General features: G+C 34.8%; 1 protein-coding gene across 2 annotated transcripts in view; it reads left to right on the top strand.

Annotated features, from left to right (window-relative positions):
• LOC149793208 (furin-like protease kpc-1) overlaps nucleotides 1-26,118 on the top strand; it is a 40,205-nt gene that overhangs the window by 8,895 nt on the left and 5,192 nt on the right. For both annotated transcript variants that reach the window (XM_089967174.1, XM_089967176.1), the window contains 9 exons: nucleotides 239-343; nucleotides 729-860; nucleotides 1,348-1,436; nucleotides 1,789-1,877; nucleotides 6,739-6,920; nucleotides 8,424-8,642; nucleotides 11,154-11,254; nucleotides 22,211-22,314; nucleotides 23,833-23,944. In XM_089967174.1, the coding sequence (XP_089823300.1) occupies nucleotides 239-343; nucleotides 729-860; nucleotides 1,348-1,436; nucleotides 1,789-1,877; nucleotides 6,739-6,920; nucleotides 8,424-8,642; nucleotides 11,154-11,254; nucleotides 22,211-22,314; nucleotides 23,833-23,944 (1,133 nt within the window). The remainder of the gene's footprint in view (nucleotides 1-238; nucleotides 344-728; nucleotides 861-1,347; nucleotides 1,437-1,788; nucleotides 1,878-6,738; nucleotides 6,921-8,423; nucleotides 8,643-11,153; nucleotides 11,255-22,210; nucleotides 22,315-23,832; nucleotides 23,945-26,118) is intronic.

A 26,118-nucleotide genomic window follows, 5' to 3' on the forward strand; every position in this document is an offset into this window, starting at 1 on the left:
ACGTGCATGGCTTCTTCGTTTGTTCGAGAAATCTTGATGTTATTGCCAGTGTACAAGCAGACAATTCTGAATCATTAGGATGGATTGTTTTGAATAGTTTCAATTGATTTAGACTTGAACGACCTGTACACTTTTAGCCTTTTGAAGGTCTTATTGAATTGTAAACTGTATTAGGAAATTAAAAAATGTGACTTGTTACAATGTCATTACCCTACATGTTTCTCTTTTTCTACTAAAGGTATCCCATATCGAAAGACAAGTACCAATTCAATTTGATATTCCCTTAACTGATGCATATAGCACCAGGTCCCTTGAAGATATTACACATATTGATTATTTCCCGGTAAGAACTTTGCTGTCTACACCTTGCACCATGGCTGCTTTTATCCTTGTTCTACATTCTTTCATCGTGTCCTTCTCTTCAATTTTACTAACTGTAAAATACAAATTATGACAGTGGATATTATGCAAGGGAATAGGCTTAATCCCATTACACATACTGGTGTCAACGTACTCCATCTCACACATACGTGTTTATTACTTATAATCTGCAATAAGACTTTAAAAGGAAGCATTTGTTATTTGTTCTCTGTGTATAATATTGATCAACACATTCACCACAACTAATTATTTCAATATTGTATTTTCTTTATTTCCCTTTAATGTCTTCTTTATTTTATTTAGGCACGTACATTGACTTTATGTAGTTATAATTTATGCTACAACAGGACATTTCGGGTAAATATTATGATCCTGACATCGAAGACGCGTGGTCCAGAGGCTACAACGGCAACAATGTCACGGTTGCCATCGTCGATGTTGGGTTAGATATGTTTCATGAAGACCTTGATGCAAACGTGGTGAGTGTTGTGTATTTAAGTCTTATTTAATTTTGGCTTTCTAAGATTTTAAAATAACAGAAAATATGTTGCCACATATCTTTAAAGTAATTGTGGACGTTTTCAACGAATATCAATCTCAATCCTTTAAGGAATTTAGTCAGTGAAATATCAACCAATCATGGCTCGGTGCTGAAAGGTGTACAAAACAGGCAATTACAAAAAGTATATAATTACTCCAATAAATCAAGATCTCAGACAGGAAGAGATGCATTATAGAAGCACGCAGATTTTATATACTCTTAGAAGATTCTTAATGGCAAAATTGCTTTCAAAAGTAGCACACATTTTATGTACACTGTAATGTGTGGATGAACAAATAAATCATTGCTAAATATAAAATACTTTTACATTAAGTAATCAAACTTTTCCTATGTGGCAAACGTGTCATGTCCAGTATTTATTTATTTATTTATTTATTTTTCAAATCGCCTTGAAACAACCAAAGGATTATGAGCTATCCTACAACTACGTAGACAGAAATAACGATGCTACCAGTCCAAAGGTTACATCCTATCCAGAAATGATTGATGTATCGTAAGCATTGACCTGATATATCGTCACCAGTTACACTGCACAATCTTACAGATACCATTTTATACTGAAATAAAGACAAGTTTTATACATTATAAGTGATAATACCAAGTAAATGTGTCCTCGCAAATGAAAAAACTGACGTCTAGAAAGAGTTGTTACTTTTAACTATACAATTCTCGCAGAGCAAGGCCAGGCTATATTCTTATATTCGCATTGTTAATATTTCAACCAATAGTATCATCAAAAAACGATAAAGCAGACTTAGAAGAATAATGGTAATTATTATTGTTATTATTATTGTTATTATTATTATTATTATTATCGGCTACTCTCAAAAGTCATTGGTTTTCAGACATGGCACAAAATGTGCAGGGCTGGTTGCCGCAGAGAAAGGAAACAAGTTTTGTTCCGCTGGAGTAGCCCCAAAAGCTAAACTTGTTTGTAAGTTGTTGTATAATTGATATATAAAGTAACGAATCTGCTTTATTCTTAAGCTCATACTTTGAGCATATATTTTCAGAACAAATGTTATATTTTACAAAATAAGTTAGCACATCTTCTGAAAACTAAAATAAATTAGTTTCAAAGTTTAGAATATTACTCTGAATTATCGAGGCTATATATGTTCAGTTGAAATGTATATCTCTCAAATACCTTAAGATATAGATTCGGCTGTGCTGATGATGGTGATCTTAACTCATCACAATACGTAGGTACTTTCACCAAGTGTCAGATCTCATCGATTGCTTGGTCAAAATTTAACATGCACATTATCGGAGAAAGGGTATTCAGTTATAAAGAGGCGGGTTTTCTTTGTTCTTTCGTTGAGCAGTTTAGACGTGCTAAATCCAAGCAATGACTATTTTGTTGTGTAAAGAAATGGTTCAAACATGACGTAGAATAGCTTGTACAGATGTATTTTTGTTTAATATAAATTTCAGATCCGCGTATTGGAATGTTATCTGATAGGAAGGCATTATGTTACAAGGTTAATAGGATGAAGCAAATATTCATAAAGTTACGTCATGCCCTTGTCTTGCCTGATTTGTAGATGTGAAGCACTGGCTCCAATAATTTACACGGAAATATATGGCAGCCCCTACATTGCTCGCTCAAAGGCTTCCCAGACGTGTTAGTAGCTCTTCGTTATGCATAAACAGTTTTAATGTTGATTGGTTTATGGATAGCAATATATGAGCTTGTGTCGCAACTAAATGTCCTCAGATTGTAGTGGCTATATTCATTGTACAACTCACAAGTAGTATATACTGTTAGAGGATTTGGACCTTTGAGGAATCTTTTGTATAGAAACTGCCCTAGTGCACATCCTTCTGTCAATATGTGCCTAAAACAAATACTTCTGTGTCAATAGCTGTGACTGCTGCACGTTTTGCTCTAATGAGTTTAAGTTAATTTGGTTTCATCCTATTTGTTATACGCTTGCAGTGAACAATTGCAGTATGATAATGATTTCGGGACATGAGGAATAAATATATATTTTGAATCTATAAATATGTAATCATTGAATGATTCATGGTGTGTAAAAATCATATCACGTTTTTTCCAGTAAACTATTGACAGGTGCTTTTAGTCAGCCAAATATCAGACTAAAGATTATACACATATATTAATGTTTTGAAATGATAATAAAATTTTGTTCTTGCATTAAAGTAGATTGTCCACAAGGAGACTTTTTGATTAACTTATTCATGTATGTCACATGGTAGTGTAATCATTATCGTCATCGACTTTTCTGCTCCTATTTTTCTGGTATTATTTTACAGATATTTGCTTCCTTATCAGTTGTTTGTAGTTCGTAACACATTCATGCACCTTACAGTACAGCCAATAATAATTTATTATTGGGTTTAAGCTCTTATATATGTACCATTTTCAGTCTCTCTAAGATTATATTTATATTTCGTTACAGGATGACAAATAAAAAGATACATTTAGCCATATATATGCAGATACATGCACATTTCTCATCTTCATGCATGCAATCACAAAGTGCTGAAATAAAATACATTATTGGCAATCTTGAAATATTGGTATACCGAGCAGTTATTAGAATGGAAGCTGTGATAGAAAAACTAATATATTTTCAGTATAAGGAAATACAACTAGCTTCCATTTAATTGCATATATTGCATTATACGTGTAAGTCAGCTCCTGAAGTAATAGTAGCACATGCATACATACGTACGTGCGTGCGTGTGCGTACGCACATACATACATAAAAACATACATACATACATACATACCAGGCTCACAGGAACATCCATCAGTATATACCATACCATACAAAAGAGTACCATACCTTACGTAGAAGATATAATTCATCAAAACGACAGGCTGGTATATACGAATCTGCGATTTCATGCACCAAAACGGCCACTATAACCAAATAACTACGGTCATACTGACCAACCAAAGGTAACTAAACCTCCAAAACATAAACTATATATTCGATTGTGGTGATTTTATATGAATTACTGAATTATAGTTACGTGTCTATAGTTTGCCTTGCTTGTACAGGACGGAATATGTATTCCTTCAACATTAACGAAGGGATAACGCAGGATAATGGCTTTAATTGTCACACATTTTTCATCGAAAATTCACACTTGAGTGTGTCTAATATTTGCACGTTGTTTTTAGGAGTTAAAGTTTTACTCTTTACAAAGAGCATCAGATTATGTTGATACAATGTTATTTGTGTTTTGTTTTTAATATCACAGAATTAAAGTACTGATAAACAAATTAAATATTTCATATGAACAACACAATGATCAAAAATGATGCTGCCCATGCTTTTCGAAAAATATAGACATTAACTGCACATAAAACATTTATCTTATCAATCACAAAACAAATCGTGGCCAGAGAAGGTAAGATCTTATTAGTATTACACTTTATAAAACAATTTCAGAGTCTTCAAATAACAAAAGCAAACGAAATCAGGTCTAGGGTATACACAGGACTTTATTAATTAAGTATGTAAAATAGTATCTACCTGTTTTAGTATGTTTTCTTTTGCTTTGATACGTGTTGAAGAAAAACTGACAACCCTTCAATACAAAAAATGTATTGAATTCTTTTCAACAATTCTAAACAACCCTAATTTCGATAACGCTAAATTGAAATGACTAAATAAGTGTCTACAACTAGCTTGTTATTTAATACTTATTATCCAAAACGTGGTCAAATACTTTGGAGACTAGTAATTAAATTTCAGTGAAAATCTGCTTAATGCATAAACGTTGTCAAGGGTAGAACAATCACTCAACGCATTTTCGTCGCAAGTATCAATCAGCACGTTAGAGAATCTAAAAGAGTTATCGAAAGATATTTAAGTTAGTATATATGTACTTTGTACTTCTTTGATCAAACCGTTTAATGCGTATTTTCTGGTTTCTCATTATACCTATGCTGAAGTAATTAAATGCAACATAATTTTAAAAGAAATGTTTCACAAAATTGAGGATCAGACATAAATATTACATGCATTACTGAGAGGCGTAGAGGTATCTTTAGATTCCATAAAAGTTTAGCTTCAAATCTGAGCATAGATCAAATCCTCTTTTACCATATAATCACCTTGCTTGTACATTACCTTCAGACTGAAAATGTCCAAGACGTACAGTGCAAATTTACATACGTGTACAAAGCTATTCACATGACGACTTCTACACAAGCACGAAAATGAATGCAAAAGTAAACTGATGCAAGTGAAAAAATTGGACTGAACTTAGACAATGATAATAATCACAGATCATTGATTTTGTCTTTTCTTCAGCCCTCATATTTATGTAATTATGCTCTTAAAACAAGTAACAGAAAAGAGTGACTGACAACAAGCTTTGTAAAAATTAACCGATATCTTATTTCCCCACTGAATACAAAGTGAAAATGAGAAAAAAGAACTTACGGTAATGCGAATTAATTCACAAAATAATCCAAGTATTACAGACCCAAGTCCTAGTAATTTAAAGTCCTGAAGCTAACTTAGCACAAGCCCAGAATAAATCCAAAATCTGACGGCGATGATGTGTATGTTATATCTCATAGTGTGTTGATCTGCCAACAGTTATGTGTTGAATCACGGAAATGTCCTTACTGGTTTGAATACACTATAAATTCCAGTGAATGTCTCTATCCAAGAATTGTAACAGAGCACAATACTATTTTCAGTAAAAATAATCACTTAAATTCAATCATTTGAAGAGCAGAGATTGCAGCCCAAAATTAATGGTCACAACATATAACATATAATACAACTTGATTGTGCTAAGACTTAAAGCACGAATGAAATAATCCTCTCTTTTACACTGTAGATTGCTCTCTACTTGACCTCACATTACAATTAGCATTTTCTATAAAAACAAAATTAGCTAATGAAAACTAATTTTCTAGAATGATCTTAATGTTTACAACGCAATAACCTAGATTATGTATAATTTACTTAGGACATTCCAAAACCTAGACCCAAATAAACATATTTACTTCTTCTATTACTACTAATACTGATTTTAAATTCAGATATATAGAGAATAATTTAGCAATTTATTAGTTGTTTACAATGAATAGAATAAAAAAGTCAAGTTGGGTAAAGCAGAAATGAACTCATTTTCGGACAAGGGCAAGTCCAACATACAACGTTACAATAAAATGGCACGTAATGAAATAAAATAAAAAAAAATAAAACTAACTAACAAACAAAGCAAATTAAATATACATAACAGCACTAAATATGCAAACATGTATATATGCATATGTGTATTTAGGTAAATATGTATGTGATTGCAGTATTTTATGCCAAATCATAATATAAGCTCTTATTCAGTCTAATACTTCAGGAGAAAATGACATAATTTTGTATAAGAGTAAGAGTGTTACCTCTGATATATACAGTTCTAAAGCAACAATGCGTATCCACCCAGATTGTAATAATTGGATGGATATGTGTATATCATTTGCTTAAGGAATTGCTTCGTTACAACGAGTTTCAATACATATTAGCAGCTCCTGAAATATAAGAGTACTATAATGGAAACAGTTTGCTAAAACTTGTCTTAAATGTTGCACATGTCAGCTAGGAACTGCGGTGGCCAAGAAGATTACGCATGCGAGTCCTACCTTTGGATCAAGCTCAGTCGGCTCCTATAGTGTGTCCTTAGACGCAATTTAATTTCAGTTGTTTCAGAACGATATATGTTAGTGTATGTGCGCCATTACAATAGCAACTTTAAAGTCAAATGTTGCCACCAATCTTGTCCATTAAATTTATTTTTAACTTCAGCCATTCGATTCCTTGATGAAGGTCTTAATTATGTTACAAGCACCGACGATATCATGACTTCCGCTCTAAGCCACCTCCGAAACGAAATCGACATCTACAGCAATAGTTGGGGATACGCGCAACATCAGCTAATCGAACGTCCACACGGATTTAAAAAGGCTCTTGAAAGTGGTGTAGAAAAGGTTCTCATACTAAGTAATGCATTTGTATATTTCATTAAACACGGATTCTCTCAGAACTATTTGTTAAAAATTGTTCACGGAAGTACAAAATAGGGTGGTATTAGAAACGTTTAACCTTAAACAATGTTTAGTATCCCAGCTTTAACATGCACACCCTGCACTCTTTGCTGACTGCGATGATTTCGAGAGCTTCCTTTTTACTTTTCTCTATAGAATACTCGAGAGAGTTAATCGACTATTTCTACTGTTATCTGAATTAGCGATAAACTGTTGATATATCACGCTGAACATAAGAATGTCGAGCATTGGCAAGACTTCCCAGAAACTGCTTTCACATAACGTCAGGTCATACATGCCATGATACCTTATCGAACCGTATCTTTTGAAGTATGTCCTATCCTCTTTATGCCTTTAATATAGTAATTAATTATAATAGCAAGTCCCATTTAAACGGGCAGTTTTATAATCTCAATAATCAATAAAACATATTCATATTCAGTCCATCTTACTTCCTTAGCTCTTCTGTCTTGAGGTCTCTGGAAATACTGGAAACATATTATCAAGCCACGCTCACACAGGTCTCTGATTCGTTCAGTTAGGTCCAGTACGTGTAAAACTGTGCTAATCCTAACGATTTAATGAACAAATAAAACAAACTAAAATAAACACTTACATAATGTTACTGTTTTAAGGGGTTGTGTTCCCCTGCTACATCTCTCAGCATTATGTATGTGATCTCTTTGATCTTTCCCTTAGCAGATAGGTTCTCAAATTTCCATGAAAACACGCTTAGATTAGGTTTCTTATATGTTCAGGCAAGCCTATTTAAATTTAGGTACAATCAAATTTTCATCAGTCTATTTTGTAGCCTTAGACGAAATATACAGAGAATCAAATTATTGATATCCTACTCAGCTGCAAAATGGAAATGGAAATTCGTTCGAACAATATCGTTCTTAACACATTATGTATGACGTAATTGCCATAACTGTTGATTTTGTGAATTCCACACGTTGTTAGAAAATAATCTTTTTCAGTTATCGTGAAGGACATGTGTTTTTATCAGTCGTATATGTCTTTAAATTATGAAACTATTTATTGTCCAAAAACATCAAAATATTTTCCTTCAATTTGAGTGTTTCTGATAAAAATAGAGGTTTTCTAAATTTGGAATACGCTAAACATATAAAACAACTGTTATATTTGTTGCAGTTACTTGTAAATGACCTACAAATATTATGTATTACAATCTATGTTTTATATTAATGAGATCAATATGCCATGTGTGTGCAACTTTAAAGAATACACATATTGCCTCGACTGCAATATCAGGATGTCAATATTTGCACGAACCATGGCATTCAGGTAACCTTTTGCCAGAGCTAAGTCTGTTATAAATTAATTTGGGCTTTTAATACAAACCCATTAATTATCGAACAAATTATGTCATTGCAAGTCTTGCCCTATAAAATCGTCCTTATATTTATTGTACTATCTTTCAAGGGAAGAGATGGAAAAGGGAACATTTTCGTGTTTCCTGCCGGTAACTATCACCCTAACACAAGTCCTAATTGTAATACGAACGGTCTGGCTAACAATATCCAAGGTATCACCATTTCAAGCGTCGGGATGAATGGACGGAAGCCATATTTCATACCAGTCTGCACTAGCGTCCTAGCAGTAACTCTTGGAGAGGGAAGCAAAATCAACACGAATAAGATGGTATCACTGAAAATAAGACAGTATTACGAATAGATTTCTTTCTTCCTCTTATACTTATTTTATTTGGCTTTATTATGTGTTACGATTCACCATATACAGAGTTGTAATGCTAGTATGTATGTTTTCTTCCAAATAGTAAAATAGTCAGTAAAAGGCAGTTTTATATATATATATATATATATATATATATATATATATATATATATATATATATATATAATGTATTACTAAATAGAGATAAACAGTTTTATCAATATTCGTATTATGTATAATGCACACTCATTAAAGTTATAGAAAAAATATACAAAAATATAAATAAATGTAAAAAACTTTTTAACAAGATTAAAAAATTATATATTAATATGTTCTTGACAAACGATAAATAGTTCAGCATAACTCAATTTATATAATAAAAGGGTATGGTGTACATAACGCTTACTATCAAGTATTTTATAAATAATTAATCATATTTTATTGAAACTTATTTTAGAAATGCATTTTTATTTTTGAGTAATTAGTAAACTTATTTTTATGATATTACTTTATACTTTTACCAATTAAGGTTTTATGCAAAGTAGAATAATATAAAAATATTCTTACCTTATTGTAAACAGGGGACATAATTCAGAATTAAAGAAGAAAGAAAAAGAAAAATAGAATTAATGAATGTCATATAGTGTTTTTGAATTTAGACCTTTTGGATATACCGTAATAAGACGGTTAATCCAATAGGTTTCCTTGAGCAGACGTTCCATTTCAGAATCAGCTTTAACAATAGGTTGGAAGGAGAAATCTTGCGATGTATGGGAAAATTTGTTAAAATGTGCGGCAACATGAGATGAAAATATTTGATCGATATAATTTTTTATATCTGATCTGTTTAGATATTTGTTGACTGGTTTGTCCAACATATTGGATGCCACATTTTTTGCATGTTATCAAATAAATAACATTTGATGTTGCACAATTAGTATCACAACGCATATTGTCCAACATATCGGATGCCACATTGCGTTGTGATACTAATTGTGCAACATCAAATGTTATTTATTTGATAACATGCAAAAAATGTGGCATCCAATATGTTGGACAAACCAGTCAATATATATATATATATATATATATATATATATATATATATATATATATATATATATATATATATATATATATATATATATATATATACCAAATCAATGCTTTCAAAAGTATGAATAAAACCAGGAAATTCGGCTGATACACGTTATGTACAAACTTTTCAAATGACAGAATATATCAACAAATTCTTAACTGAAATTCAAGGAAATCTACAATGATAAACTTGTGAACGACAGCTTATTCAATAGTACAAAACAAAGGAAATCTTTTGTTCGAAAGTGTATACTACAATAGAGTATCACGGGATGATTGCTATATATTCTTCACGAAAAGGGAAGAAACTTTACCGTTCATATAATCGCTCAAAGAGGTGTAGCATTATTGGCGTCAGGTAAAATTCTCATCATCTCTAACGATTTATAAATTATATATTTACAATTAAAATCGTTTGATGCAAGATAAAACAATCACGGAGGATAAAATAGTTTGTCTCTGTGACGTAATTATAATCAGTAGGAAAAAAAGTGCTTTTGGAGTAGGTTATCCAAGTTGCCAAAATTATCAAAAATGAAACATTGTTATATATTGACAATATCATAATCCGTAGAATTGTGGTAATGACTGAAAAACTTGAACTATTTTGTCAATAAATATTGATATGTTTTATGACAGTATGCAAAACGTCACGTAACGTACCTTTTTAAGTCAATGAGAATGTCGATACTGCGTTGATAACGATATACCAATACAAATTCATATTTGCACAGTCTTAACTTGGACACAAAGAGAAATGAAATGGCAAATGCCAAATGTTCAACTCTGCCCTGTGTTGCGACTTAATGGTCCTACATTAAGCCAGAGGAAGAAGCGAAATCCAACGAGTTGTGTAAAACTTAGCAAATAATTTCCTCAACAGATTTATAAAGTGAAAATTTAAGATGAACGTACAGGATTATGAATTCAGTTTAAATAATCCCAATATTTTAAGCAAGTCCCAGGGTTACTGTGCTGGCAAATAAGACTCCATAAATGAGATAAAGTAACAAAAGTCTTGATATATCGTAATGGCATTGTCCAAAACTTGAATGAATCAATTCATTCAAATTTCTAAATGTTGCTTTTGTCCAGTCATACGAACACTTTGTAACTTTAATAAATTAGTTAAATATGTTTCCTGTCAAATTAAATAAAAATACAATACCACATCTGTACACCAATATTAAGACCGGAACATAGCAAATAGGAATAAATCAATTGTCCACTTCATTGCTATATACTCACAGTACGTCCCTACCTCTCAATATTTTGATGCTCGATCTATGTCGCAATATCTTTCTCAAAATACATCACCATGACGCAACAGAATCCACATATATATATATATTAATTAGAAATACTTAATTTTTTCCTTAGTTCACCACCACAAATGACAACGGATGTTCTCACTCATTCAAAATGACTTCAGCTTCTGTTGCTCTAGCAAGTGGAATTATAGCATTAATGTTGGAGACAAAGTACGTATGACTATATAGTTCTTGGTGTCGAAATTTCAACCTAGTCATTATGGTAACATTTCATTAAAAACATTTACATTATTCAGATTCCATATTCTCAGTCTCTTTGTAAGAAGTGATTGGTACAAAATCGTTCGCACGGTAGTAGTGAATAGGGGCACCCTAGCCTCAAAGGAAATTAGCATTACAGGACCCCTTCGGTCAATCTAGCCTCAATGGAAATTTAACATGGGGAAAAATCATGGGTTAATCTAGCCTCAAGGGGAATTTAACATGGGAAAAAGTCTTGGGTCACTCTAGCCTCAAGGGAATTGAACATGGGAAAAAAGTCATGGGTCACTCTAGCCTCAAGGGGAATTGAATATGGGAATAGATCGTGGGCCTGGATAACGTCAAGGGAAATTGAAGATGTTGGGTCTGTATAGCGTCAAGTCCATATTTATAGTCTCAAAATTTCCAGCGTCAGTGACGTCACTGTACTGAACACTAGGGGATAAATGTCAACAGTGTTGCAAGTGGCTGACGTGAATACGCGCTACTGTAGGTAGGTAGGTAGAGTGTATTTGACAGGGATAAAGTGAGTTTTATAGGAAAAAATAGAGACCAATACATACACACACACATACACACACACACACACACAACGTACGCACGCAGACACACAGACACAGACACACACACAGGGAAGAGGAAAAAAAACAAAACCAAACATGCTATCCATACAAACGTACCCGAACGCAAACAATCCCCAAATATACTATCCACACAACGTCGCTAACGCATACAAACCCAAAATATACCATCACACGGAAGGGATGGAAAACAAAACCAAATATACTATCCATACAAACGTACCCGAAAGCATACAATCCCCAAATATACTATCCACACAACGTCGCTAACGCGTACAAACCACAAATATACTATCCACACAACGTCACTAACGCGTACAAACCCAAAATATACTATCCACACAACGTCGCTAACGCATAAAAACCCCAAATATACTATCCACATAACGTCGCTAACGCGGACAAACCCCAAATATACTATCCACACTCGGGAGGAAGAAGAAATAAAAAACCAAATATACGATCTACACAACGTATGCGAATACACACACACACACACATACACACACACACACCACAGAGGGAAGAAGAAGAAAACCATTATCAACAGAGAGTGAAGAAAATAACCCATTATATTCCACCAACACAGAGTGAAGAAGAAAAAGTTTTTTGAAAGCACCTAAGCCCTCACCTGCAATGACCAACTCTGCCAAACACCTACACCCCACCCCACCCCCAACACTACAAAACCCATTTAACCCGTTATTTTATGCCATCAGTGTGTGATTTAGGAAACATCAAGACACAAAATGATGGATGAATAGACTGACTATTGTTTACCGACTTGCATGCCTAAAGAGCGTGCGTGAAGGAAAACATCCTTCCATTTCAATCCTAACCAAAACATGATCCAGAGGGATAGAGAGAGGTGAAAGAGCACAATTTCATAAAGTGTGAGTAAAAACAGAACACGCCATCCTTATTATACAATGTCAAGACCAAGAGACACTTACGTTTTCTTTCTGGTCTATTCTCTTTTAGAAGGTAGTATGGAATTTCACATCAGGGCCAATTCATCGGCTCACATTGTCAATTTTTTCCATTTCCATGTCTTCACTGGCACAAGTTCTTCATCATCTTCAATTTCTTCTTCTTCTGAATCCCTCTTCTCTTTTTCGTCTTGTTTCTGTTTCTTCTCTTTTCTCGTAGGGCACCCTGAATCCCAGTGTCCTTTATCCCGACAACGATATTAGGTATCTTGACTTTTGTCTCTTTTTCTTAGACGAAGCAGGTATTCTGGAGACAAATACCCATTTCCCTTTGCAGATATAGCAAACTTCATTAGCACTTACACACTTTCGTATGACTCTCATCAAATCAACGACCAAAAGAGTAAGTTTTGTTGCCACTTTCGCCTGTGAATTATGCTTTCGTATGACTTTTAGCAAATATTTGACCAGCAGGTCGATCTGTACTGACTCTTCCATATTCTTGATCGTTTGAGAGTGTAATGAATACTCTGACGCTAAGACACTCTCCCTATATACAGGGACCTGCTGCGTATGAAACCTAGTCAAATGTAATTTTGCAATAAGATGAAACGATTTCATTGAGAAAGTAAAAGGCAATGACATACCGTGTCGCCTCACACAAGACCTGAAGTGTTAGTTCAAATCCCTCTCAGCGATTTCTAAGACAACATAACTGAGCTTTAATCAATGCTCTCCATTTATGCCACAAAACCACGAGTACTGATTCACGCCAAAAGAAATTTCGTTCGGTAAATAAAATATAGTGTCACATCTGAGAAACGCAAAAACGAACTTCCAGAAAACTGAGAACGACGGCTTACACCTACAACCTAAATTTATGAGTTCAAGTAGTGCGTAAAACTTAGTCAAATTAAATTTTTTTAGTCAAGACGAAACGATCTCTTTTCGAACAAGAAAGCAGACACCAAGCGACAATGGCGATCCGTGTCACACAACACTTTTCAAAATGTATATTATTAGAGGTTTGTTCTAGCGATCTGCACGGTTAAATTAAATGTTGATGTATTTTGCAATAAGACGGACACAATTTCCATGGGATCGCCCATGGTACGATTGTTCGTGCATGAGTTTAATTTTTTAAAATATTTTTTTTATATAAATCGCCTATAGGATAGACCTAGTAAAGCATGGCCATTCTCGTCACTGTGTGAATAGCTACTCAAGTCAATTCGAAGTGAACGCGGTAAGAAAATAAGTATAGCCAATGAAATGGCTTACAACGGGTAATGCATTGTTTTGTTCTAGGACTGTGTGGCATAATAATCCCTACGCTCTTGCGTTGTTACCATTACAGTGCAGACAGACTGAAATTTGAACTTGCAAGCCCTCTTTGTGTATTGTACCATTTCTTCTTACCACATCAAAATACTGAGCGTCACAGTATTGGTTCGCGTTTTCAAGCTGACCATTTTTTTATATCTCACTTAAACATTTTAACATAAACACTCACACTCACATCGGTAGAGTCAGAACAGACGTGTTACAATATTGAGGGGCATGCTATCTTTTTTTTTCTTTCTTCAAACTAATAAATTTTGGGTTTGTATGAAGTAAAGAACCGAAAGTACAGTGAACCTCAAGGATGATGACCCAATCTGTCTGTCTATTGATGCGTGTATTTACTTAAGAAGAAATATGACCTCTAAAACACAAAGAGATACGGCAAGCATGATTAGAATGAACACAACGATGTTTTCCTTCACGCCCGTGTAATTTAGAGTTTCAACCCTCTTTCAAGACAAACTTGGTCTCCTTTTGTATGGCTTGAAATAAAAAAAAACTGAAAAATCTTAAGCACTTTGCTATAAATAATTTCATCAACAGACTAAATAACATAAATACCGTTACAACACTAGAAAGCCTTAAATCTTCTATCAAAAAGAAATGCATCAAAAAATTAAAGATTAACGATAACTAACCAATGAAACCGAATTTAACAAAGGCAATGACATGTGAAGAAATGTCTCTCACTTTGGGAAGGTAGGCGAATGTAATCTGTCATGCACCATCAACTTGAAAAAAATTATAAACATAGAGAAACCTGAATTCAAAATTCAGTTGTTTTTCTTTCAAAATTGTTTCGTTTCTTTTTTGGAACAAATCTAAGCACTAATATAGAATGCACATAAAAGTTTTGTTATTTCTGAAAAAATGAGGTATATTCCTAACGTTGATAACCACCTATATCTGTTTGGACTTGTCTGTGACTTGTTCACAAAACAAGATGTACATATTTCTGGTCAAGCTGCAAGTGTGTGCGTGTTTTGGAAAATGGTAAAAATTGGATATACCATTTTCTTGTGACACTTATAAAGTGAAGAGTCTGTGCAAGTGTCAAAAGCCAAAGTCATATAACTTTTGTATTTTGTACGGCTTGTAAAGATTTCTACTTTAGAAAATGTGAAGTATCACAAGTTATTATGACAAACAGAAGTGGAACATAGGGGCTTGCAAGAAAGAAAATAACCCACACAGTTGGTGTCATCAAGAGTGCTAGAAACGGTACCCGAACTTGCTTGCTTGCTTACTTGAATTAAAGTGATTTTCGCTCCAATGGAGCATGTATCACTGGTTTAATCACGCACCGCGTGATTTTTAATTACTCCTGGGGAAGGAACCCAGGCTTTTATGTACTCACAGACTACTTTTAAATTTAGCCACTCAGGTGTAGGACTAACTAGTCCTTAACAACCTGACTGAAAGGCTTTAAACATGAGTGGGAATAGTCTCACCACACACTCATTTTTCTTAGTTGGTTTGAAATGCCTCAGATGTCAACCCAAGTAGTATGTAAAGCCCGCTACGATTGGTCGGCAGCGATGACGCCACATTAGTACACATGGGCGTGTGGCAGGTGGAAATCGTTCCAAATTCTGCCACGTGTACGATGTCCGAGCGTGGTAAAGGAGGAAAAAGGTGCTCAGCAAGCCAGCCATGGATGTTAAGTACTCCCCAAAACGCCAGACCGTACTTATTTCAAATCAAGTCCCGTTTTTGCTAATGGACAATAAAAAGTACCAATAATGTGTTAACCACCTGTGCAATTAGTTCAAATCTAACGAGTCTGCTAAATTTCCTACTTCCTAACGTATCTATTTAATATTAGTACTTAGTGTACATAAAAATAGCCATACTGGTCTTATTGAAATTAATATGTCTAAGCGACATATACAAGTTGTGTCACTGTTAGGTTTAACAAGTTAAGTTTGTTGCGGTGTTCCAATGGGTCAAGTTTGTTTCGAGAATAGTTCAGTCAAGGAGGGATACCAAGCCAAATATGGTTACCTATTTAATAAAAGGCAATCTTTTGGAGCCCTAAAAAGGGCTGTTTTTTTCTGCTAGAAGGTACCACGTCTCTCTTTCGCCCTCACGATCTTTTCCGCACTCCTAGTCTCATGATTCTTGATATCTGGAAATGAGTAGCTATGATGGGCGGCACTGTAAGCAGCGGCTTCTACCAGTTGACTGAGGGGGTATCCAGTGTAGGCTTGTCTGTAGAATTGGGGGAGAACTCTGACCCCAACTTTTTGTGGTTTTTTTGTGTGAACTTATAGCTATAGCCATCTTTTAGGTTCTAAGATGGCGGCCTCCTCTGACGACAGGCTTTCTCACAGGATCAGGTCTGCTTCTTCGGAAAGAGAAGAAGAACTCTTTGGTATCGATACGACAATCGACAAAGCCTCTGTGAGGTTCAGGTTGCTGCTGCTGCTGCTGCTGTTGTTGCTGTTGCTGCTCTCTCTCTTGTTTCTGAAGTCTGTACTTCTCTGTCCATTCTTCTTTCTCCCTGTTCATTTCTTCTCTGAAGAGCTCTTCTATCAGGTCTTCAGTGACTTTTAACATTCTCACATTCTCTATTTCTTCTCTCTTCGGTATCAGACTGTGTCTGACCCTATGCAAATTCACGTAGGCTTCGTTTAGCTTAGCTAGTTTGGAGCATATCTTCGTAGGAGGATGAGTCAACAATGGATGGTTAGACTGGAGGCTACCCCGGTTTTTAAAGTCAAAGCGCGGACGTGAAGGAAGACATCCCTCCACGGTTTTCGAGCCGCAACGTTCAATGAGTGTCATGAGAGGGATAGTAAGAAGTCAAAGAACATGAATCAAGAATCCTATAGCCAAACAAACCACAAAGGTATTTTTTTTAAAACACAACATTTTTTATTCAAAATTACTTAACACTAACAAGTAACTATAACATTTTAACAATAACTATTCAATTTAACATTAAACATTTTTTTTCAAATCACAAACATTTTTTAACTAACACTTTATTTTGGACAGGGCTGACAACGTTGTGAATGAAATTGTAATTTCCACTGTTGGAAGTCATTAGGCCATTGATTGACACTACGTTTCCTAGCTTGAGACAAAAGATAAGCATAATGGCCACAAAACCATCGATCTCCTTTCCCATCGTTTCTAGAAGAAGAACGAGGATCAAACTGAGTCACTAAATATTCTAAGAATAGTCCAGACTGCGATGATGCAGAAAATACACGCAATATTGCCCACACACTAAAGAATCTGTGCCTTGTAATTTCACATTATTGAATCGTGTGGTCTGAGCATTTCTTCTCATAAAGTCAATGATATCGTCTTCCAAAGGAGACAATCCATACGAATCAAAATATTCCACACATCCTTTTTGAAGAAAAGTAGACGGCTACCCAGTGGGTTCCTGGGAGATGACTGTCGTCCGTGTTCATCACATAAGCTTGATGGTTTTGAGGTGTGCGATGAGGGGATTCATCTTTAGCACAGACGACAGGATTCCAAGAAGCAGTGTACGAACTGTGGTTCAAAAGGTAATAAAGTTCCCAGGTATCCATTTATTTGTGTGCTTCTTTTCTTCTTCTTCTTCACAGGTAATAATAAGTGATCAATTCGATCCTGACTTTTTGCCTGAAAATGTCTGACAAGTAACGGTCTCTTCGTCTCGTCTCCCAACTCTGATCCAAGAGGCTTTGATGCATTTCTTTTTGATAGAAGATTTAAGGCTTTCTAGTGTTGTAACGGTATTGATGTTGTTTAGTCTGTTGATGAAATTATTTATAGCAAAGTGCTTAAGATTTTTCAGTTTTTTTATTTCAACCCCTACAAAAGGAGACCAAGTTTGTCTTGAAAGAGGATTGAAACTCTAAATTACACGGGCGTGAAGGAAAACATCGTTGTGTTCATTCTAATCATGCTTGCCGTATCTCTTTGTGTTTTAGAGGTCATATTTCTTCTTAAGTAAATACACGCATCAATAGACAGACAGATTGGGTCATCATCCTTGAGGTTCACTGTACTTCCGGTTCTTTACTTCATACAAACCCAAAATTTATTAGTTTGAAGAAAGAAAAAAAAGATAACATGCCCCTCAATACTGTAACACGTCTGCTCTGACTCTACCGATGTGAGTGTGAGTGTTTGTGTTAAAATGTTTAAGTGAGATATAAACAAAATGGTCAGCTTGAAAACGCGAACCAATACTGTGACGCTCAGCATTTTGATGTGGTAAGAAGAAATGGTACAATGCACAAAGAGGGCTTGTAAGTTCACATTTCAGTCTGTCTGCACTGTAATGGTAACAACGCAAGAGCGTAGGGATTATTATGCCACACAGTCCTAGAACAAAACAATGCATTACCCGTTGTAAGCCATTTCATTGGCTATACTTATTTTCTTACCGCGTTCACTTCGAATTGACCTGAGTAGCTATTCACACAGTGACGAGAATGGCCATGCTTTACTGGGTCTATCCTATAGGCGATTTATATAAAAAAAAATATTTTAAAAAATTAAACTAATGCACGAACAATCGTACCATGGGCGATCCCATGGAAATTGTGTCCGTCTTATTGCAAAATACATCAACATTTAATTTAACCGTGCAGATCGCTAGAACAAACCTCTAATTATATACATTTCGAAAAGTGTTGTGTGACACGGATCGCCATTGTCGCTTGGTGTCTGCTTTCTTGTTCGAAAAGAGATCGTTTCGTCTTGACTAAAAAAATTTAATTTGACTAAGTTTTACGCACTACTTGAACTCATAAATTTAGGTTGTAGGTGTAAGCCGTCGTTCTCAGTTTTCTGGAAGTTCGTTTTTGCGTTTCTCAGATGTGACACTATTTTTTATGGCCCGAACGAAATTTCTTTTGGCGTGAATCAGTACTCGTGGTTTTGTGGCATAAATGGAGAGCATTGATTACAGCTCAGTTATGTTGTCTTAGAAATCGTTGACACGGATTTGAACTAACACTTTAGGTCTTGTGTTAGGCGACACGGTATGTCATTGCCTTTTACCTTCTCAATGAAATCGTTTCATCTTATTGCAAAATTACATTTGACTAGGTTTCATACGCAGCAGGTCCCTGTATATAGGGAGAGTGTCTTAGCGTCAGAGTATTCATTACACTCTCAAACGATCAAGAATATGGAAGAGTCAGTACAGATCGACCTGCTGGTCAAATATTTGCTAAAAGTCATACGAAAGCATAATTCACAGGCGAAAGTGGCAACAAAACTTACTCTTTTGGTCGCTGATTTGATGAGAGTCATACGAAAGTGTGTAAGTGCCAATGAAGTTTGCTATATCTGCAAAGGGAAATGGGTATTTGTCTCCAGAACACCTGCTTCGTCTAAGAAAAAGAGACAAAAGTCAAGATACCTAATATCGTTGTCGGGAGAAAGGACACTGGGATTCAGAGTGTTCCGACTAGAAAAGAGAAGAAACAGAAACAAGACGAAAAAGAGAAGAGGGATTCAGAAGAAGAAGAAATTGAAGATGAGGAAGAACTTGTTCCAGTGAAGACATGGAAATGGAAAAAATTGACAATGTGAGCCGATGCATTGGCCCTGATGTGAAATTTCATACTACCTTCTAAAACAGAATAGATCAGAAAGAAAATGTAAGTGTCTCTTGGTCTTGACATTGTATAATAAGGATGGCGTATTTTGTTTTTACTCACACTTTATGAAATTGTGCTCTTTCACCTCTCTCTATCCCTCTGGATCGTGTTTTGGTTAGAACTGAAATGGAAGGATGTTTTCCTTCACGCACGCTCTTTAGGCATGCAAGTCGGTAAACAATAGTCAGTCTATTCATCCATCATTTTGTGTCTTGATGTTTCCTAAATCACACACTGATGCCATAAAATAACGGGTTAAATGGGTTTTGTAGTGTTGGGGGTGGGGGTGTGGTGTAGGTGTTTGGCAGAGTTGGTCATTGCAGGTGAGGGCTTAGGTGCTTTCAAAAAACTTTTTCTTCTTCACTCTTTGTTTGATGGAATATAATGGGTTATTTTCTTCACTCTCTGTTGATAGTATATATATAAAGGGTTATTTCTTCACTCCGTGTGGATAGTGTATAATGGTTTTCTTCTTCTTCCCTCTGGTGTGTGTGTGTGTGTGTGTGTGTCTGTGTGTGTGTGTATTCGCGTACGTTGTGTAGATCGTATATTTGGTTTTTTATTTCTTCTTCCTCCCGAGTGTGGATAGTATATTTGGGGTTTGTCCGCGTTAGCGACGCTGTGTGGATAGTATATTTGGGGTTTTTATGCGTTAACGACGTTGTGTGGATAGTATATTTGGGGTTTGTACGCGTTAGTGACGTTGTGTGGATAGCATATTTGGGGTTTGTACGCGTTAGCGACTTTGTGTGGATAGTATATCTGGGGATTGTATGCTTTCGGGTACGTTTGTATGGATAGTATATTTGGTTTTGTTTTCCATCCCTTCCGTGTGGATAGTATATTTTGGGTTTGTATGCGTTAGCGACGTTGTGTGGATAGTATATTTGGGGATTGTATGCGTTCGGGTACGTTTGTATGGATAGCATGTTTGTTTTTGGTTTTTTTTCCTCTTCCCTGTGTGTGTGTGTGTGTGTGTGTGTGTGTGTGTGTGTGTGTGTATGTCTGCGTGCGTACGTTGTGTGTGTGTGTGTGTATGTGGGTGTGTCTGTACGTATTGGTCTCTGTTTATTCCTATAAAACTCACTTTATCCCTATCAAATACACTCTACCTACCTACCTACAGTAGCGCATATTCACGTCAGCCACTTGCAACACTGTTGATATTTAACCCCTAGTGTTCAGTATAGCGACGTCACTGACGCTGGAAATTTTGAGACTATAAATATGGACTTGGGGATTTCCACAGGTTGTAGCTATACATATGTATTAGAATTCATAAACAGGAACGTCACTCAAGCTGAGGCTATAAAAAGATAGTGGGATTTTCCAAAGGAATAACCCACAAGTTGTAGCTATAAATGGATAGTGAGATTTCATAGGAATTTAAGCTGATTATAGCTATAAATAGATACATGGGTGTTTATCCACGGTCGTCACACAAGTTGATATTTTAAGTAATTACTAATTTTATCCATTTTAGTCTAAACCATTGTAACTTAATTTTTGGGGATATGTTTTAAATTATGGGACAGTTTCGTCATTTTAGCGTTACTTTTAGTCACATCCATTTTGTCGTTGAGCATTTCTTGATTATAGCTACTTAGAGCATCATTACAATTATGCAAATTTTTGAACAGCCCAGCAAAATTTCAGGTCTTAGTAATGCTTTATATATAAATCTCAGGTTTTTACTAGTGTATGTCTGTCTCTGTCTATGTTGTGTTTGGCCCTCTACCATCATTGTCCCTAGACAGGCCCACCATGTTAAATTCCCCTTGACGCTATCCAGGCCCACGATCTATTCCCATATTCAATTCCCCTTGAGGCTAGAGTGACCCATGACTTTTTCCCCATGTTCAATTCCCTTGAGGCTAGAGTGACCCAAGACTTTTTCCCATGTTAAATTCCCCTTGAGGCTAGATTGACCCGTGATATTTCCCCATGTTAAATTTCCATTGAGGCTAGATTGACCCAAGGGGTCCTGTAATGCTAATTTCCATTGAGGCTAGGGTGCCGGTATTCACTACTCACGGTTTCCGTGGAAACAAAAGCCCCAACTCAATAGGAACTGCTGGGGGCAAATGTACATATAACAGATATCTCATTTCTTAAATTCTTAACCATGAATATAAAAAGTATTTAAGAGTAATACATAACATTTACATGAAAACACAATATCTCATCGTTCTCCCTAGTTTTAATGTGTATGATTACTTGAAATCCAGAAGATGTTATATCATTACCTTTTTTCTTCCGCAATATTTTTTTTTTATACCGAGGATTCATTTTCTCTTTGTACGCAACAGCATTCATCTGACTAATGCTCCATAATTATTTTAAATTGTTTGAATTTGTATAGTCTTCATCCTAATCTTCTATTTCTTCGAATAACAATAACAACAATTCGTCATATTATTATTATTATTATTACAGTGAGAGTCTTTCCTGGCGTGACGTACAGCATATAATAGTAGAAACGTCTTCTCACGCAAGGATACAATGCAGTGATTGTGTAGTCAACGGAGCTGGTAAGAAAGGTACAAGGAATATATTAACCATACACGATTACCATTTAATCATGCAGAATATGCTCCGCAAATTCAAACAGGCACACCCTCTAAAATAGCCATTTTTAAAGGACTGATTGAGGACATGAACTACCCTACCTGCTATGTCTGTTATCAATGCCATCAATTGACAAAACCTAATTTGACGTCACATCGCCACTATTTTCCGCATGTCTGCTATTGCAAAAAGGCATGGATATATATATATATATATATATATATATATATATATATATATATATATATATATATATATATAATGGCAAATTATTAATGACTAGTTAGCAGATTCCTTGACAAAATTTCCTAGATTATGTTCATGATAAAACAAAGATCTAGATAGTTACAAAGTTAAAAGCAAAAGATGCTTCGCACTGTAATTTATATATATATATATATATATATATATATATATATATATATATATATATATATATATATATATATATATATATATATATATATATATATGGGGGGGTGGGGTGTGTGTGTGTGTGTGTGTTTAGATTTGTAATGTACTTTTAAAAATTTGAGTCATATCGCTAGGATGACAGTAGTGTGGCAACTTATGGTAATGTCTAGCACTGGGGCATATTGTCGTGGAATTATGCCACACCTAGTCTCATGGTCATGACACCAGGATGGCCAGTCCTAACACTAACCACCGGGTGAGGCATTTGCAAGTACCATTTTTATAAGTCTTTGGTATGACTCGGCCGGGCGTCACACTCACGACCTACCGCATCCAATGAGGACGCTCTAACCTCATGGGCCACCGGAGCGGTCACTAGAAAATATCATGATTAAAAGAAGAGTGAATAAAGAAACCCCATCCCACACTTTTATTCACCGGTACATTTTAAGTAGATGGAAATGCTTTTTAACATGAATGGAGAACACGCTTCCTTATCAATAAATATTGCAAGCATATCTAACGTTTAATCAGAAAATCTCCATAGCTTTTCCTGTTATCAAGCGCCATCTGCATTGAATAAACAGCAAAGAAACACGCGCTGGCATACACGTACGTACGGATACACATATTCTGAAACAAATTTACAACAGACTAGGTAACAAATATTAATTATATTTATCTAATACTGCTATGATTACTACTAATACTACTACTATTACTACTGCTACTACTACTTCTATTAATAATAGTATTATTATTAATAATGTTAACAATAATAATAATAATAATAATAATACTAATAATAATAATCAAATATCAACAGGCAAGCGGAAAGCAGTTATGTATATGGTATCAATATAAATGTAACAAACAAGTGAATAGGAACAGACACATTGATTTATACACGTAAAGTGTTAAGATGATAACGTTTAAGAACCTGAGATTTTTAATGATTTTCCTATTAAAACCATCCTTTTGATAAAATAATTGCATATATTTTTACAATCCCTCATAATATTAAGGATTCCTCAAAGAAATTGGTGTTTAAGTTTGTTTTATTCCACTATTCTTAGTGAGCCGTTATTTTGGGTTTGGTCTAATGAACGCAAGCGCAATAGTAGACGCGGCTCTCAAATGGACAGCAGTTCCAGAACAGCATACTTGTGAACCTATACCGTTCCGAAGGTACGAATTATACCCACAATATAAACTTACCTTTGCAATAATATCCTTTGTAGTGGAATAATTGAATCTAAATTATATTAGACTCACAGACAGACAGGCAGTTATTGATCCAGCTCTAGGCCTTAAACTAAGTGTATGAATGAATTAAAATCAGCAATTTAAGTAAAATCAACAACATAATTTATTTATCTAAGTACAACATAATTTATTTATCTAAGTACAAGGTAAAAATTCTAAGAGACAGTTTCAATATTGTAAATTAAATCGCACATAATCATACAAGTTTTATCACATGCACAAATGAACTATATAAAGGATTGAATTAATCCCAATAGACTTGGTGCTTTACCATAATTCCTGTCTTTGAATTAGTTCATTATAATTCCATACTTACGTGCTAATCCAAAGTAGATGAGAACTTAGTAATTCAATTGAACGATTTAAATGTAAAGGTATTCTGGAGTTTTGTCTTAACACAACAATAGTATCCGATACGAAGTGGATTCCACAAGCAGATGAACATAACCTTCATACTTCTTTCTTCTAATTAATGATCTTCATTTGTAGATTAGTGGAACTACGCCAATTGAATTTCCTTTAACTTCTTCCACTAGAACATAAGTTGTTGTTAAGAATTAACTATAAAAGCAAAATACATTACAACTAATTATTGTTATTTCTATCAATTGTACAGTTAATTGTTGCTATTGATATCATATTTGATGCAATTAACGTTAACATTTGAGAAAACAAGTAATTTTGGAAAATGTTTGGGCATGTATCGTTTATCATTGCTTTTGTTTTCCTTATCTTTACGGAATAATAAAGCGTGGCAAGTAATCAGAAAATTTTCTTTAATGCAGTTTGTCCTGAAACAGCAACTTTGATTAAGAAGAGACTAAAATAAAACTTTTAAAAGAAACCCTCTTTTATGTCTAGATACTTATAGATGCACTAACGTTGTTTTTAATTTGTCCATTACTAATTTATATATTTTATATAACGAATCACATAGGAAAACATTATTTTGGTTAAATAGCCTTGACATTCAACATAAAATCCGCCAAACCAAAATTCCTCTATGACAATCTGGGAGGAAACATTTTAAAAAAAACTATACTTAATTGTGTCCTTCACAGCGTAAAAAAATAAAATATAAATACAAACATTTTCTGCTGTAACATTCTTGTTCAGGCCACTCTATCTAGAAAAGATATGTATTTTCTGCCCTACTCAAATGGGTACACGCCTCTTAAACTCATTTTAATTCGTTCGCTTTAATGTCAGAGCTTTTGTATGTAAATTAGATGAAAAGAAATTTTTCACAACATTGACTTAAATATAATTTTACAAGCCAGGGGTCTTAACGTGACCGACCGGTGTCAAACCCTGGCGCGATTACCGCTAGAAGTCATAAGGTTATAAGTTTACCTCAAATTTTCAAAGACTTCCATACAACATCAGTTGTAAATTAGAAACCCCGACGTGTTCGTTCTAAACATAAAGTTTACTCTGATCAAGACAAGACCACAGATCTCACAACCTGCCAAATATCTATCAACCGCACATCTGTATGGTTCACACCGTAGAAACTATACAACTATCCCATAACACAGGGAACTATTTTAACTATGCCACCTTATGTCGGTCAATCCATGGTTTCCAGGCATATTTCGCCAGCACACCTGCAGCACATTTGCCACCATGGCGACTTAAACAGTATCAGCCGAGTCCCTTCTTATTTATTCCTTTGTGTAGTTTACCGGTTTCCTACCGTAAATACTGCCTCTGTAGTCACCTCACCAATATACACCACTAGATTTTATTAAGGACTATGATATTCCAAGGACACTCATTAGATTTTGACCTGAATTCACTACCAGTGAACCATGGTATTATGGAAATGCAATAACACTTATAATTAGTGTACACTTGCTTTGGAGAGCTTTATAAACACGAATTTGGGGATGTATTTGATGCATTGTATTTCGGTCTCTGTTACATTAGCTCATGCCAGTTATATTCTAGATCGCTTGTCTTTCGAAGTATCCGTGGAATCATTTTCTGCCAGGCATTCAACAAAGGTTATATTTTCATGTTCTGCCCTTCCAGTCAAAATCGTCGCCAGTAGACATCAACCCAAGTAGAATTCTCTTTAACTCATTTTTATTAAA

Source organism: Sinohyriopsis cumingii, chromosome 8, assembly GCF_028554795.1.
Source record: "Sinohyriopsis cumingii isolate HCF-2022 chromosome 8, ASM2855479v2, whole genome shotgun sequence".
NCBI lineage: Eukaryota > Metazoa > Mollusca > Bivalvia > Unionida > Unionidae > Sinohyriopsis > Sinohyriopsis cumingii.